This window comes from Scyliorhinus torazame, chromosome 14 (genome assembly GCF_047496885.1).
Source record: "Scyliorhinus torazame isolate Kashiwa2021f chromosome 14, sScyTor2.1, whole genome shotgun sequence".
Classification (NCBI taxonomy): domain Eukaryota; kingdom Metazoa; phylum Chordata; class Chondrichthyes; order Carcharhiniformes; family Scyliorhinidae; genus Scyliorhinus; species Scyliorhinus torazame.
In genome coordinates, this window is record NC_092720.1 from 8,115,969 (window position 1) to 8,131,937 (window position 15,969).

Consider the following 15,969-nt stretch of genomic DNA (forward strand, 5'->3'; position numbering starts at 1 on the left):
GTATAACTAATACCACGCAGATACCAACAAGGGAATATAATTACCAACCACATGATCAAAAAATGGATCATGTAAGTGGGGATATTGATAAAATTGTATTGTGCATTGGCACACTTAATCTGGAATACCATGTCGAATTCTAATCGCCGAAAATTAAGAACGGCATTCCGATGCGGGCGGAACTGCAAACTGATCTTCAGTGTAAAGGACGAGTTCTCAGCAAAGTATTTGATGAATGTCTAAGTTACCACCAGAAATTGAGGCTCCCATGTGTTGTGTACGAACGCAGAACATTGCTTGCAATGAAACTGCCGGCATAAACCTGACTTCAAACTACAAAGTGCATCGTCAGTGTGGAGATCAGGACACGGCATTGAGAGAGAGATTTGAATATGGCATAAATATCCGATTTGACAAAATAAACCTGACAATTTTCACCAACGAATTAGGATGTCCAAAGATCCGGTTGGATGAATCCGTTCAATTGACTTGCTTTTCCTGCTATTGACAAGTAGAGATAGTTATTTAGATTTCACAGACTCTGAAGGTCGACAATTTGAAGTTGAATAATAGCAAATTGTGCTGAAGCACTATCAGCACCTAGAGGTTTAAATATTAAGTTGTTCATTACTAAACCTTCTTCCTGTTCGTGAATACCAAATGTTTTTCGTTGTTCGACCAACAGTTTCATTTATTTCTAACAAAACGAGACGTCATGTTCAGGCCAAAATGTACAGGTTTCTATGGAACAGTTATACTTCCCACAGCTGTCAGTGTTATAACTGTGGCAGCTCACTGCTCTACTCTTCCCTGAGTCAATGTTCATTTTCAGAGTCACTTGGACTAGAAGGGGCATCAAATCCATCAGTTGTTACCCGACCCGCTCGGTATTCATCTCTCTCTGCTTCAATACTGCTGAGGGTGGAGGGTAAACAGACCCGTTGGACACAGACAATTTTAATTCAACGACTAAGCCGAATTTCTACACTAATGTGTCTAAACTTTTCACAGACTCAGCTTGTTGTTCTGAAAAGAGTAAATGACGGTTACAAATCTTCCGATTGAAATATCTCATTTTCTTTTACCTAGAAAGAATCAAGTGAAGATACACGGCTGCCTCTGAGATTGGTCCACCAGAAAACGCAGATAATACAACAAAATTTCCGTGTTGAAGATGATGAAACTGATGCAAAGAGCCTCTTCTCTGTATATATTCGAGGACGATGATTTCAGAAGGAAAGAATTCTACGAAACCTGTGGTTTCACATTAGAAATCGGTGTGAATTCATGTTCTGGACTAGGATTTGGATCCTCGGTCTGGGAAGCTGTAAGTTCACCGCAGTTCCCTTTTGTCAAATGTGCAGTTCAACAGGAATCGGCTGGAAGCATTGATCATGTTTCTAATCTTCCAAAGTTGCATGTAACTGGAAGGGAATATGAGTTGGGTTTCACAGTAAACAATTCGCAGCAGTTGCTTGAGGGTGCGGTGAGGTTGACTGGAATGAATCCATTGCGACAGGTCAATAGATGCGTGATCTTTCCTAGCTGTTGTTCATCGCAATATGAATACAAAACGAAAGTGCGCTGCTAGGTCAAGTGTGCAATTCGTGGAGCGAGATAACGGAAGGCACTGGCCGGCGGTGTTGTTATTGGACTCGGGTTACAGAGACCCAGGATAAAAATGTAAAAGTCACTACAGTCCCAGAGACTGCTCTCCCTTCTGAGAGGGAACTGTGTGGTGGCGATTTACCTGAGGTTCACCGTACCTCAGGCACGAGCAAGGCGCGGCCTTCATGCATAACCACTGTAGCTTCTTAACGCCAGGGACCTGAGGACGATTCCCGGCTTGGGTCATAAGACAATAAGAACTAGGGGCAGGAGTAGGCCATCTGGCCCCTCGAGCCTGCTCCACCATTCAATGAGATCATGGCTGATCTTTTGTCGACTCAGCACCACTTTCCGGCCCGAACACCATAACCCTTAATCCCTTTATTCTTCAAAAAACTATCTATCTTTATCTTAAAAACATTTAATGAAGGAGCCTCTACTGCTTCACTGGGCAAGGAATTCCATAGATTCACAACCCTTTGGGTGAAGAAGTTCCTCCTAAACTCAGTCCTAAATCTACTTCCCCTTATTTTGAGGCTATGCCCCCTAGTTCTGCTTTCACCCGCCAGTGGAAACAATCTGCCCGCATCTATCCGATCTATTCCCTTCATAATCTTATATGTTTCTATAAGATCCCCCCCTCATCCTTCTAAATTCCAACGAGTACAGTCCCAGTCTACTCAACCTCTCCTCGTAATCCAACCCCTTCAGCTCTGGGATTAACCTAGTGAATCTCCTCTGCACACCCTCCAGCGCCAGTACGTCCTTTCTCAAGTAAGGAGACCAAAACTGAACACAATACTCCAGGTGTGGCCTCACTAACACCTTATACAATTGCAGCATAACCTCCCTAGTCTTAAACTCCATCCCTCTAGCAATGATGGACAAAATTCCATTTGCCTTCTTAATCACCTGTTGCACCTGTAAACCAACTTTCTGTGACTCATGCACTAACAACAAAGCTACACCACCGCCCTGACCGTCCATTCTATCCTTTCGTATAGTCTGATACCCTTGGATATTTAACTCCCAGTCGTGACCATCTTTTAACCATGTTTCAGTAATGGCCACTAAATCATAGTCATTCACCATGATTTGCCATCAACTCATTCACCTTATTTCGTATACTACGAGCATTCAGGTAAAGTACACTTATGCTGTTTTTTATGTCTTTGTTATGAATCCTACACCTTGATCAGTATCTTTTCACAATTTATTTTTCCTCTTACCCTTTCTCCTAATTTTCCTTGTCTTTGAAACCATATCTCTACATAATAACCTGTCACGTAACCTGCTGCCTTGATCTCCATTAACCATTATACTATTCATAGCTTTACACTTCCCTTCCCCCCAACTTGCTAGTTTAAAGAACTTGTGACCAACCTATTTATCCTATTCGCTAGAACACTGGTCCCAGAATGGTTCAGGTGAAGACCGTCCCAACGGTACAGGTCCCTCCTGCCCCAGTACTGATGCCAATGCCCCATGAAATGGAATCCCTCTTTCCCGCACCACTCCTTTAGCCACGTGTTAACTTCTCTAATTTTCTCAACCCTATGCCAATTGGCACGTGGCTCGGGTAGTAATCCAGAGATTATAACCCTGGAGGACCTGTTCTTTAATTTAGTCCCTAGTGTTTGATAATCCCCAAACAGGTCCTCTTTCCTAGTCTTACCTATGTTGTTAGTCCCAACGTGGACCACAACAACTGGATCCTCCCCCTCCCTCTCCAAAATCCTTTCAAGCCGATCAGAGATGTCCCTCACCCTGGCACCGGGCAGGCAACATACCATGCGGGACTCTCGATCTGGCTTACAAAGGATGCCATCAATCTCCCTTATTATAGAATCCCCTACAACTACCACTTGTCTTTTTGCTCCCCCCTCTTGAATGGCTTCCTGTACCACAGTGCAGTGTTCAGTCAACGCATCCTCCCTACAGCCCTCTTCCTCATCCACACAGGGAGCACATACCTGTTGGACAAGGTCAAGGGCTGAGGCTCCTCAACTCCTAAACTCAGGATCCCCCTACCTGTCTCCCTTGCAGTCACACCACTCTGTCCCTGACCACTGTCCGAATTAACAGTACTTATTATACCAGGTGTGACTGCCTCCTGAAACAAAGTGTCCAGGTAATGTTCCCCCTCCCAGATGTGCCGCAGTGTGTGCAGCTCGGTCTCCAGCTCATCAATTCTGAGCCGAAGTTCCTCGAGCAGCCAACACTTGCTGCAGATGTGGTCACTGACGGTCTCAATGGGATCCACCAGTTCCATCATCATACAGCAACAGCGCATCACCTGTCCAGCCACATTCAACTAGTTCATTAATTTAAATAATTAAAAAAAACATTTTTATAGAACCTTAAGGATAAACCCGAACACCAACAAAAACACAGCCACTCACCCGAACTCAGTCACACACCTAAACTCAGATGCACTCTGTTCCAATCTGCACTCCATGTCTAAAGGCATTCCTGCCACACCTTTTGTGGACTCACCTCTCCCAGCACTGTCCGGGCTCTCTCCTCCCGCGCTTTTAAAATCTCCCGGCTCTCTCCTCCCGCGCTGTTTTCGCTGTCCCGGTTCTCTCTCCACTCGTGCTGTTTTCGCTGTCCGGGCTCTCTCCTCCCGCGCTTTTAAAATCTCCCGGCTCTCTCCTCCCGCGCTGTTTTCGCTGTCCGGGCTCTCTCCTCCCGCGCTTTTTAAATCTCCTGGCTCTCTCTGCTCGCGGGTCACTATCTATGCAGAGACTGCACGTTCTTGCTGTGCAGTGGGTTTCCTCCGAGTGCTCCGGTTTCCTCCCACAAGTCCCGAAAGACGTGATTGTTAGGTGAATTGGCCATTCTGAATTCTCCTTTAGTGCATCCGAACAGACGCCAGTGTGTGGCAACTAGGGAATTTTGACAGCAATCCTTCATTGCAGTGTTAATATAAGCCTACTTGTGGCACGAATAAAGATTATAATTATTAACCTTCCTCACTTGGGGAATTTAATCCCTGTTGTTAGCGTCGCTCCACAGCACAGAGTATCCCTCGTAACACCTGCCACCTTTGAATACTGAAGGAATTAATGCATTTATAATCTTTCAGGCGGGACCATTTTGCCACTACTTCCCATGAGAACCAGATTGATACTTTTCAATGTTTAAAGCTCTTCACTACTGGACATTACAGAGGTGAAAACCCCCAAACAGAATTGGAGAATGCCCGTACAACTCCTGTGCAGTGGAGAAAATCCATTCAGCCCATCTTGCTGCATAATTCATCAACGTTTCGCCATCGTGAAGAACAAGCTCCTCACATCAAGATTAAATAATTCCCCCGTGTCAGTCCGCATGATCTTTTTCTATTCTAAGTTTATTGGCAAACATAATTTTATTTCAATTCCAAATGGAATATCACGAATCGTTCCAAAGGTCATTCATAATGCACCTACCAATATTGAGGATTACATCGAAAGATACGAATTAAGAGTAGTAGCCCAATGGGCCATTGGGCATATTCCCACCTGCTTCACACTCATGGAACTCTTGACCCTAACCTGCCATCTACATCGCACCGCCGACCTTCCACCGGCTTGCTTCTCAAGAACCTGTTTACATCTGTCAAAGACGCTGATTCCTGGCCCTTTCGAACAAAGGTGCTCCACAAGTCACAACCTTCTGATTGAAAAAAAATCAAATAGGTGACCCTTTATTCTTAATCTGTGACTACTAGCTCTGGATTCTCCCACAAGAGGAAACATCCTATTTGTATGCACCCTATCACGATCCTTCAGGGTCTTCTCTGTTTCAATCAAGTTTCCTCTTAATATGTGAGGCTCCAGCGGGTACAAGTCTTGCCTGTCTAATAGTTTCTCGTTCGACAGCCCACCTATTCCCGATATCAGTTTACTAAATATTCTCTGAACTGCTTCTAATGCATTCACATTTTCCTTACATTAGGAGACCGATACTGTACACAGGCCTTTTGTACTTCTTGCCCTAGGAAAGGCAGATCCCCCTACATCTCAGAGTGCTGTGATCGCTCCCATTCTGATAATATTCTACTTTTTATTCTTCCTGTCGAAATGGACAATTTCACACCACATTTAGCAATCATACCATTTGTCCTTTCATCCAAGTCATTCAGACAACTTTAAAAACTCTGAGGCACCAGCACAGATCACTGAGACACATTATGCACTGCATTTCACCAGCCAGAATAAGACTCATTTATGGATACCTGTAAAACCATGGAAGCTAGCTAATCTTTGCCCATGTCGATATGGTACCTTCTACACTATGAGAGTTTATTTTACGCAATACATGTTAATGTGGAACCTTATCAAATACCTTCTGAAAATCTGAGCACAGTACACCCATTGGTTCCCATTTATCCACAGTGCAACTTACACCTCCTAAGAACTCTAATAAATTGGCTGGTTAGGCATGACTTGTTCAAGGAGGTGACGAGCTGTGTGAATGAGAGAAGTGCAGTTGAAGTAGTCTGCATGGGCCTCCGTAAGGTGTTTTGCAAGTTCCCACATGGAAGACTGAACAAGAAGGGAAGAGCCATGGGATCCCGGGTAAATTGGAAACTTGAATCCAGAATTGGTTTCGTGACAGGAGGCAGATATTAATGATAGAAGGTTGTTTTTGTGACTTGAAAACTGTTCCTGCTGGAGAACTGCAGGGATCGGTGCTGGGTTTTTTCCTGCTGGGAGTGTACATTAATGATCTGGACGGCAATGTGAGGATATGATTATTGCGTTTGCAGCAGGGTCCGAAATGAACAAAGAACAAAGAACAAAGAAATGTACAGCACAGGAACAGGCCCTTCGGCCCTCCAAGCCCGTGCCGACCATACTGCCCGACTAAACTACAATCTTCTACACTTCCTGGGTCCGTATCCTTCTATTCCCATCCTATTCATATATTTGTCAAGATGCCCCTTAAATGTCCCTATCGTCCCTGCTTCCACTACCTCCTCCGGTAGTGAGTTCCAGGCACCCACTACCCTCTGCGTAAAAAACTTGCCTCGTACATCTACTCTAAACCTTGCCCCTCTCACCTTAAACCTATGTCCCCTAGTAATTGACCCCTCTACCCTGGGGAAAAGCCTCTGACTATCCACTCTGTCTATGCCCCTCATAATTTTGTATACCTCTATCAGGTCGCCCCTCAACCTCCTTCGTTCCAGTGAGAACAAACCGAGTTTATTCAATCGCTCCTCATAGCTTATGCCCTCCATACCAGGCAACATTCTGGTAAATCTCTTCTGCACCCTCTCTAAAGCCTCCACATCCTTCTGGTAGTGTGGCGACCAGAATTGAACACTATACTCCAAGTGTGGCCTAACTAAGGTTCTATACAGCTGCAACATGACTTGCCAATTCTTATACTCAATGCCCCGGCCAATGAAGGCAAGCATGCCGTATGCCTTCTTGACTACCTTCTCCACCTGTGTTGCCCCTTTCAATGACCTGTGGACCTGTACTCCTAGATCTCTTTGACTTTCATTACTCTTGAGGGTTCTACCATTCACTGTATATTCCCTACCTGCATTAGCCCTTCCAAAATGCATTACCTCACATTTGTCCGGATTAAACTCCATCTGCCATCTCTCCGCCCAAGTCTCCAGACAATCTAAATCCTGCTGTATCCTCAGACAGTCCTCATCGCTATCCGCAATTCCACCAACCTTTGTGTCGTCTGCAAACTTACTAATCAGACCAGTTACATTTTCCTCCAAATCATTTATATATACTACAAAGAGCAAAGGTCCCAGCACTGATCCCTGTGGAACACCACTGGTCACAGCCCTCCAATTAGAAAAGCATCCCTCCATTGCTACCCTCTGCCTTCTATGGCCTAGCCAGTTCTGTATCCACCTTGCCAGTTCACCCCTGATCCCGTGTGACTTCACCTTTTGTACTAGTCTACCATGAGGGACCTTGTCAAAGGCCTTACTGAAGTCCATATAGACAACATCTACTGCCCTACCTGCATCAATCATCTTAGTGACCTCCTCAAAAAACCCTATCAAGTTAGTGAGACACGACCTCCCCTTCACAAAACCGTGCTGCCTCTCACTAATACGTCCATTTGCTTCCAAATGGGAGTAGATCCTGTCTCGAAGAATTCTCTCCAGTAATTTCCCTACCACTGAAGTAAGGCTCACCGGCCTGTAGTTCCCGGGATTATCCTTGCTACCCTTCTTAAACAGAGGAACAACATTGGCTATTCTCCAGTCCTCTGGGACATCCCCTGAAGACAGCGAGGATCCAAAGATTTCTGTCAAAGACAGCGAGGATCCAAAGATTTCTGTCAAAGACAGCGAGGATCCAAAGATTTCTGTCAAAGACAGCGAGGATCCAAAGATTTCTGTCAAGACAGCGAGGATCCAAAGATTTCTGTCAAAGACAGCGAGGATCCAAAGATTTCTGTCAAGACAGCGAGGATCCAAAGATTTCTGTCAACTATGGGTGGCATGTCAACTAGCGAGCAGGAAAGCATTAGATTACAGGACAATGTAGATGGGTGGGTAAGGATGGCGGAACAGTGGCTAATAGAAGTGAACCATGGAAAGTGTGTGAACGAACAAGGCAATGGAATACATGCTGGGCAGTAGGACACTAGGATGTACAGGAGGACCAGAGGGGTCTTGGGGTGAATTTCTGTAGGTCTCTGAAGGCAGCAGGGCACATTGTTAAAAAGGCATAGAGGATACCTGCCATTATTAGCCGACGCATAGAATATAAAAGCAAAGAGATATTAATGTGGCTGTAAAAAGTGCTCATGAGAACACAACAAAAATGCGACATGCAGTTCTGGTCGTCGCACTGTATGAAAAGGATGTGATTTCTCTAGAAAAGGTGCAGAGGAGATTAAATAGGATGTTGCTTAGACAGGAGCACTTCCGCTACAGGAGAGGGTGGTTAGTCTGGGGTTGATTTCCTTAGAGCAGAGAAGGCTGAGTGGAAACCTGCTTGAAGAAAACATAATTTTGCAGTACATTGATAGGGTAGGTGGAGAGAAACAAGTCCCCTTAGTTGAGGGGTCTATAACCAGGAGGTATAGATCAAACGTAATCAGCAGATAATTTAGAAGGAATTGGAGAAAAAATGTTTTCACCCAGAGGGAGTTGGAAGTTTGGAATTCATTGCCTGAAAAGGTAGTAGAGAAGGGAACCGTCACAATATTTTGAAAGCATTGAGTTGAGGAATTTAAATATCATAGCATACAAGGCTACAAACAAAGTGCTGGAAAATGTGGTTAGAATAGATAGCTGCTTGATAGCCAGTGCAGACTCAATGGGCCGAAGGGCCTCATACTGTGCTGTAAAAATATATGACTCAATGACTACTATCTCCATTTCACAAAAATGTGTTTTCTCTGCTTCAATGCCTTCAATGTTTCTCAGTTCCCTGCCATATAATAAGCTAATAGTAGCTTCCAACATTTCCCATTGACTGATTTTAAGTACGGCCTTGCATTTTTTGCTATTTACCACTTTAATGGGATTTTGAAAAATTATAACCTACACATCAACTATGTCATTTGCCTTTGATTTAAAAAGACATGGATGAAGTCCATTAGGATATGCACATTTGTAACAGTTTCCTGAGTCTCTCTCTGCCTTCCTAATATAAAAATAGTTCTCGCATGTTACTTATATATTCTACAAATTAACCCATTTCAACATGCCTGTTCAATTTAGTTGCCAGCTGTTTATTTTTCATTATTAACTTCCCAGACTAATTTCGACAGCAGCAATGATCCCTGTGTTGATTAATTTCTTAAATAATAATCTATGGCATCTCTTTCAATCTATCTTTATATTTCCATCTCGCTTTCCATCTAGTTCTTTATATTCTGTCGAACCTCTGAGCTGTCACCTACCCTTTCGCAGTTATACGCATGTTTCTCCCCTTAGCTTTGAGACTATATTCAGTCAGTTACCCACAGATGGTGGGTCCACCACTCAGAGTATTTTTTCTCAATCAAATTGATTTATTCTATGTATTTAGAAATATCCCTTTAATGGCGGCCATTGCATTTCTATTGACCGAAAGCTTCACCTCATTTGTCAGGTAATTTAATCTCGCCCTGCTTTAATTCCCACACAATTGCTCGCATTTAAGTTGAAAATATGGGTCTTCAATCCACTAATTCCTCCCTCACACTGGATGTAATGTTCAGTCATATTATGTTCACTGCTGCAGAGTCGTACGTTCACCATGACATTATCAATTATTCCTGTTTTGTTGTACAATAGCTCTTCAATTATACCATGTTCCCTCATTAGCTCGAGAATGTGTTATTCTTGGATACAATCCCAAGATAACCAATGTTTATTGTCCTATTTTTCTGACAAGGTCCCATGATCTTTTTTTTATACTTTGTCTAACCATAGCATTACAATTAATGAACATACACATCTCTGCCACCGCTGTCTTCTTTCTTTTTTTATTTATCACCTCAAACCACATTGCTTTCACATTCAGACTTTTTGAACTTAATTCATTCCTCCATAATGCATGAATGCAATCATTAATTTGCAGCGCGATATCCCACCTTTCCAAGCCTCCAGTGCTTCCTAAAAACACTTATCCTTCAATATACAGGTCCTAGTACATGACATCCTGCAGCCACGAATCAGATTGTACCTATTTATTTTTAATTGTGCTATCACTTCATCTGTTTTGTTTTACTGCTACGTGCGATCGGATAGATACAGAGCCATCAGTATTCACATTTTATTATTTTTGTAACCTCTAGACTTTACTGCGTTTTAATCTTGATTTGAAATCTTTACCCCTTTCTGTCACCTTCTGTTTACCATTTCATATATTAAGACGTATATCTCATGCCTTATCTCCTCTCTTTCGCTAACCACGTTGTCCAAATGTGTATCCCTTTCTCCCACTATATAATTTAAAACCCTTTCCTTCGGAGATATAAACATGCACTCAGCTCATTTTTAGTCTTTTAACACTGTTGTTCTGCTCTTCGATTCACTTTTCTTTTCTTTGCTATTTATTTCCTTTACAAAGAATGCAACCATGTTCCCTATGGGGGAGCAAGGCATCACTGACAGAAACCTTTGGGAGTCCACTTAAAAAAGTTTATGCCCAGTCAGCTGAAGTTGCTGTCTGTTATTTGCAATCGGGGAGAGTGCTGAACATCTCCCTTTAAAAATATATAGCTAAATCAGCACCATTCCTGATGCCAGGTGAACTTATAAGAACTTATAAGAAAGTAGTATAGAAATGGTGAAAGATTGTAAAACAAGTCGGGTCTGACTGTCCGAATATATTAATCAGAAAAAGTTAATATGATGGCACAGCTAGAGGTTAGGAAGGCTGATGGAATGATATAGTTTATTGCAAGGGAATTAGAACATAAAAGTACGGAAGTTTTGTTAAAATTGTACAAATGACAATTATATCTAGAATATTTTGTCCAGTTTTGACTTGTTCATTTGAGAAGCGATAACAAAAGACTCAAAAACAAATCAGACACTCGACCCATTCCTGGGAAGAGGGTCTAATGTTGTGAGGAAAGGTTGGACAGGTTGGCTCTATCTCCATTTAGAAGAATGAGAGTTGATGTTAATGAAATTTGTAAAATGCTGAGGGAAATTAACAAAATGGATGCTGGATGGATGTTTTCCCTATGGAAGAGTTTGGAACCATAGGATAGAGTTCAAAAATAACTGGTCTCCCTTTTACAATGCCGGTATACTGATCTATTCTCTCTCAGAAAATTTTTAGTGTGTGGAATACTACCCCCGAGCATGTAGCGTAGGCTGGGTAATTGAATATCAAAGTTTCTTAATTGACAAGTCTCAACCAATTGGGGGCTACATAGGAAATTGGTTTGAGGCCACATCTGATCAGCAATACTGTTCCAAACGTTGAAGCAGACACGAGGGGCTGAATGGTTCACTGCTGCTCCTAATTTGCATGTTCACATGTTCATATGTTCGTACGATGCTCTTTCACTGCTACATTGCAACATAGAAATGTGTTTGTTCATGTTTAAGGCCCTTGGTCTGTGTCAGTACTTTGAGAAAGAGGGAATAACATTTTCGGATAAGAAAGTGATTGAACTTGGAGCGGGCACTGGAATTGTGAGCATTCTTGTTGCTCTTCTGGGTGAGTAAAATGCACTTGATGTACCAACAGGAGGAACAATCATTTTTGAAGTGTGAATGAAATGAATGAGCAACTCTCTGTGTGTGTGGTGCTTGTGCATTTTTCAATTATTTCTTAGGCTGTGGTTGCCATTGGCTAAAGCAGCATTGATCACCCATCATCAATTGCCCTTGAGAATGCTGTGATGGACTGCCTTCTGGTGCTTCTGCAGTCCACGTGCAGTACAAATACCACAATGCTGTTCGGGAGGGAGCTACAGGACTTCAAGTTCAATGACAGTGACAGTGAAGGAAGACCAATCTATTTCGAAGCGAGGAAGGTGTGTGGTTTAGAGGGGAACTTGCATCTGGCAGAGCTCCCGGACATTTGTTGCGCTTGTCCTCCTACCTGGTATAGGTCAGAGGTTTGGATGGTGCTGTCCAAGGAGGCTGAGTGAGTTGCTGCAGGACATCATCCAGATTATGAACAGCGCTACCATTGTTCACCGCTGGTGAAGATAAATGTTGAAGATGTTGGATGATGGCTGATGGATTGCCAATCCAGTCGGCTTCTTTGTCAGAGAATCACAATCTCCGGACAGTGCAGAAGGAGCCCACTGAACAATCGAGTCTGCCTTGACCTTCTGAAAGAGCACCCTACCTAGGCCCACTCCCACACCCTATACCCGTAACCCTACCTAACCGGCACATCTTTGGGCACTAAGGGGCAATTCAGCATGGCCAATCCACCTAAACTCCACATGTTGGAACTCATGCTGGGCCTCTTGAGTGTTAGTGCAGTTGCATTCATACAGGCAACGGGGAAATATTCCATCACACTCCTCTTTTGTACCTTGTAGATGGCGAACAGGCTTCACAGTGGTTGTGATGTGTTACTAACAATAGAACTCCCAGCCTCTGGCCTGCTCTTCCTGACACAGTATTTATATGGCTTGTCCAATTCTGCTTCTGTCCAATCATAATCCACAGGATGCTGATAGTGAGGATGATGCAATTGAATATCAAGGGGAGGTTGTTGGATTATCAGTTGGATTATGGTAAAATGCTACTTGTGCAGCCTGACAGGGTGGCATGGACCTCACATTCCTTACAAAGTACCCGGATGAGCACTGGGCATGTCATAGGACTATGAGCTATGTGCTGGCAAGAGGGATTAGTTAGGTTGGCCAGCTGTTTTTCACGTGTCACTGCAGAGGCCAAAGGGCGTCTTCTGCGTGGTGTGCTTCTGTGATTCTCACATAATTGTCTGTGCAAATCTGAATGTTGTCCAACTTTTGTTGTCTACGGGCAGTATCAGAGAAGTTGTGAATGGTAACAAAAACTTGCAATCATTATCTGCGATTGAGTTAGTTCATCCCCCAGGAATACGACCATCATTCCTTTTGCTAGGTATGACCAGATCTAATATTATGTAATGTGTTATCAACCACTGCAGCTGAATTTTGTCAGGAAGGTGGAGCAAGAGTAATTTAAGGTTATAAGCACAACATCCTGAACAGTTTGTCTACATACAAATTATTAATGAACAAATCTTTATTCGTGTCTATCAGCCTTGAACACACTTAATGAGCACACCTCTACAGCTCTCTGCAGTAGAGAATTCCACAAATTCTCTATGCTCTGAAAGAATAACTTCTTCCACATATTTGTTTAAAATGGGCAACCCTTTACTTAGAAAATCGGCCCTCTGATCTTAAAGGCTCCCACAGGGGGGAAAAACTCTCAGCGTCAACCCCGTTAACCCCCCTGAAGATCCTATATGTCCCAATAGGGCGACGTCTTCCATTCTGCTGAACGTCAATGATTGCAGGTCCAAACTTCTCAACATCTCCTGATAAAAAAGTAACTCCATTTCCAGGATAAACCAAAAGAACCTTCTCAACGAAAAGGTAATAGTAATCAGAATAGCAATCAGGGGCTGTTTAGCACAGGGCTAAATCGCTGGCTTTGAAAGCAGACCAAGGCAAGCTAGCAGCACGGTTCGATTCCCGTAACAGCCTCCCCGAACAGGCGCCGGAATGTGGCGACTAGGGGCTTTTCACAGTAACTTCATTTGAAGCCTACTTGTGACAATAAGCGATTTTCATTTTTCTTTTTTCAAAATGTCTCCCAAATTCATGTGATGCAGGTAGAGAATTGGATGATTCAAAACTTTGATGGAATGATTTTTTTTAATTTGTGAGGGATATTGGTTAAAATTATGAAATAATGTGAAGTTATGCATTATATAGAATCGGTTGGGACTCGTGGTGTTGCAATTACGATATATAATTCCATCTATGGAATTCCATGCCCAGTGAAACATTTGAGGCTCCTTCATTAAATGTTTTCAAGATAAATATAGATAATTTTTTGAAGAATAAAGGAATAAAAGCTTATGGTGTTCAGGCGGTAAAGTGGAACTGAGGTCCACAAAAGATCAGCCATGATCTCATTGAATGGCAGAGCAGGCTCGAAGGGCCAGGTTGCCTACTCCTGCTCCGAGTTCTTATCTTATGTTATGTTCGCATAATCATTAATTTCTACTAGGGGTGGATAACACGTTTTGTGATCATTTATGACGAATACGCACATGTAAACAGACATATCTGGACATACAGCTTAATGATATCAGAGCTGTAGAGCTAGGTGTGTGTGCTTGCTGATAGCAAAAAGGGTATCACATGACACACTTTATTTCTAGTGGTGCTATGCTGCAATCCCTTAAATGCATGTTATAACAGAACCTGCTCTTCAGGCTGAGTAACCTGCCCCTCTGCCTATGTTGTTCCTTGATTCCAGAACTGAAATATGTCCAAATAGGGCCACCACTACCTGATTTTCAATGATAAATTTAAAAGGGTGAAACACCAGTGTTTCTAGAGTGCTGTCTCCTGTTACCATGATTCTTTACCTTAAGTGCCCAGACCCGAAGAATCACTGATGACTTGTGATGGTACCTCCAAAGAACGCCACGAAAATGGGAACAAAGTAAATTATAGTCATGCTGCTTGGGACTAAAGTTTAGGATTTGCCCCGTTCACAGGATTCCTGTAACGGAGATAGGTCTCTATTTTTCTTGTTTCAGGTGGTGATGTCACCATTACAGACCAACCGGAGCTGCTGAATGGAATAGAACGGAATGTGTCTTTCAACATCCCTTCATCTTTCAAACCTCAGGTCAAAGTCCGTGCCCTCCGCTGGGGCCTTGACAACAGCCTGTTCCCCTCAGACTACGACTATATCCTGTGTTCGGACATTATGGTTTTTCATGACAGTATTCCTTTAATTCTCGAGACTCTTCTACACCTCAGCAACGAAAGAACCATCGTTTATTTTGCCTCTACGATGTCCTACGGCCAGAATGTGACTAGAGAGGGGCATGTGACCCTGTCTCAATATTTCCAAACTGAGCTTGTTTGCAGATACGATGTCGAAGATGTCAGCGTTTACAGAATGCTTCTTAACACTCCTACTGCTGTGCAACTCCTCAATTCATAATGGAAAATTTGGTTTGTCATTCGATTCGATCATTATAAAGCTGAATCGCTTTCACAAATATTTTTTATGGTTTGCATTCAAATCTTGCATTGATACATAGAAGATAAGAAAAGGAGGTTGCCTTTTGGACATTCGAGCCTGCTCCACCATTTAACATGGTCAAGGCTGATCATCCAACTCAATAGCCTAATTGTGCTTTCTCCGCATAACCTATAATCCCATTCGCCCCAATTGCTATATCTAGCTGCCTCTTGAATATATTCAATGTTTTAGCATCAACTACTTCCTGTGGTAATGAATTCCACAGGCTCACCACTCTTTGGATGAAGCAATGTCTCCTCATCTCTGTCCGAAATGGTTTACCCTGAATCCTCAGACTGTGACCCCTGGTTCTGGACACACCCACCATGGGGGACATCTTCCCTGCATCCATCCTGTCAGGTCCTGTTGGAATTTTAAAATAAAAATAAAAATAAATTAAATAAAAGAAATAAAATTATTAATCAATAAATATGAGTCTCTATGAGATCCTGCCTCATTCTTCTCAACTCCAGCGAGAACAATCCCAACCTAGTCAATCTCTCCTCATATGACAGTCCCGCCATCCCTGCAAACATTTGGGAAACCTTTGCTACACCCCCTCGAGAGCAAGAACGTCCTTCCTCAGAAAGGGAGACAAGACTGCACACAATATTCTAGGTGTAGCCTTACAAAGGCCCTATATAGTTGCAAAAACACATCCC

At 42.9% G+C, this 15,969-nt stretch overlaps 2 protein-coding genes across 3 annotated transcripts in view; both read left to right on the forward strand.

Moving 5' to 3' along the window:
* The window catches only part of LOC140389467 (EEF1A lysine methyltransferase 3-like), a 33,738-nt gene extending 32,673 nt beyond the window's left edge, over positions 1-1,065 (forward strand). Inside the window, exon 5 of the mRNA XM_072473596.1 lies at positions 1,012-1,065. Within this exon, the coding sequence (XP_072329697.1) occupies positions 1,012-1,065 (54 nt within the window). The remainder of the gene's footprint in view (positions 1-1,011) is intronic.
* LOC140389246 (EEF1A lysine methyltransferase 3-like) lies at positions 830-15,737 on the forward strand. 2 transcript variants are annotated; one of them, XM_072473420.1, is made up of 4 exons: positions 830-887; positions 1,090-1,327; positions 11,636-11,747; positions 14,814-15,737. In XM_072473420.1, the coding sequence occupies exons 2-4, from the start codon at positions 1,175-1,177 to the stop codon at positions 15,224-15,226; spliced, it is 678 nt and encodes a 225-aa protein (XP_072329521.1). In that variant the 5' UTR covers positions 830-887; positions 1,090-1,174; the 3' UTR covers positions 15,227-15,737. The 2 variants fall into 2 exon arrangements, with proteins under 2 accessions (XP_072329521.1, XP_072329520.1); XM_072473419.1 differs by having other exon boundaries at positions 855-928.
* The last annotated feature ends 232 nt before the right edge of the window (positions 15,738-15,969 follow it).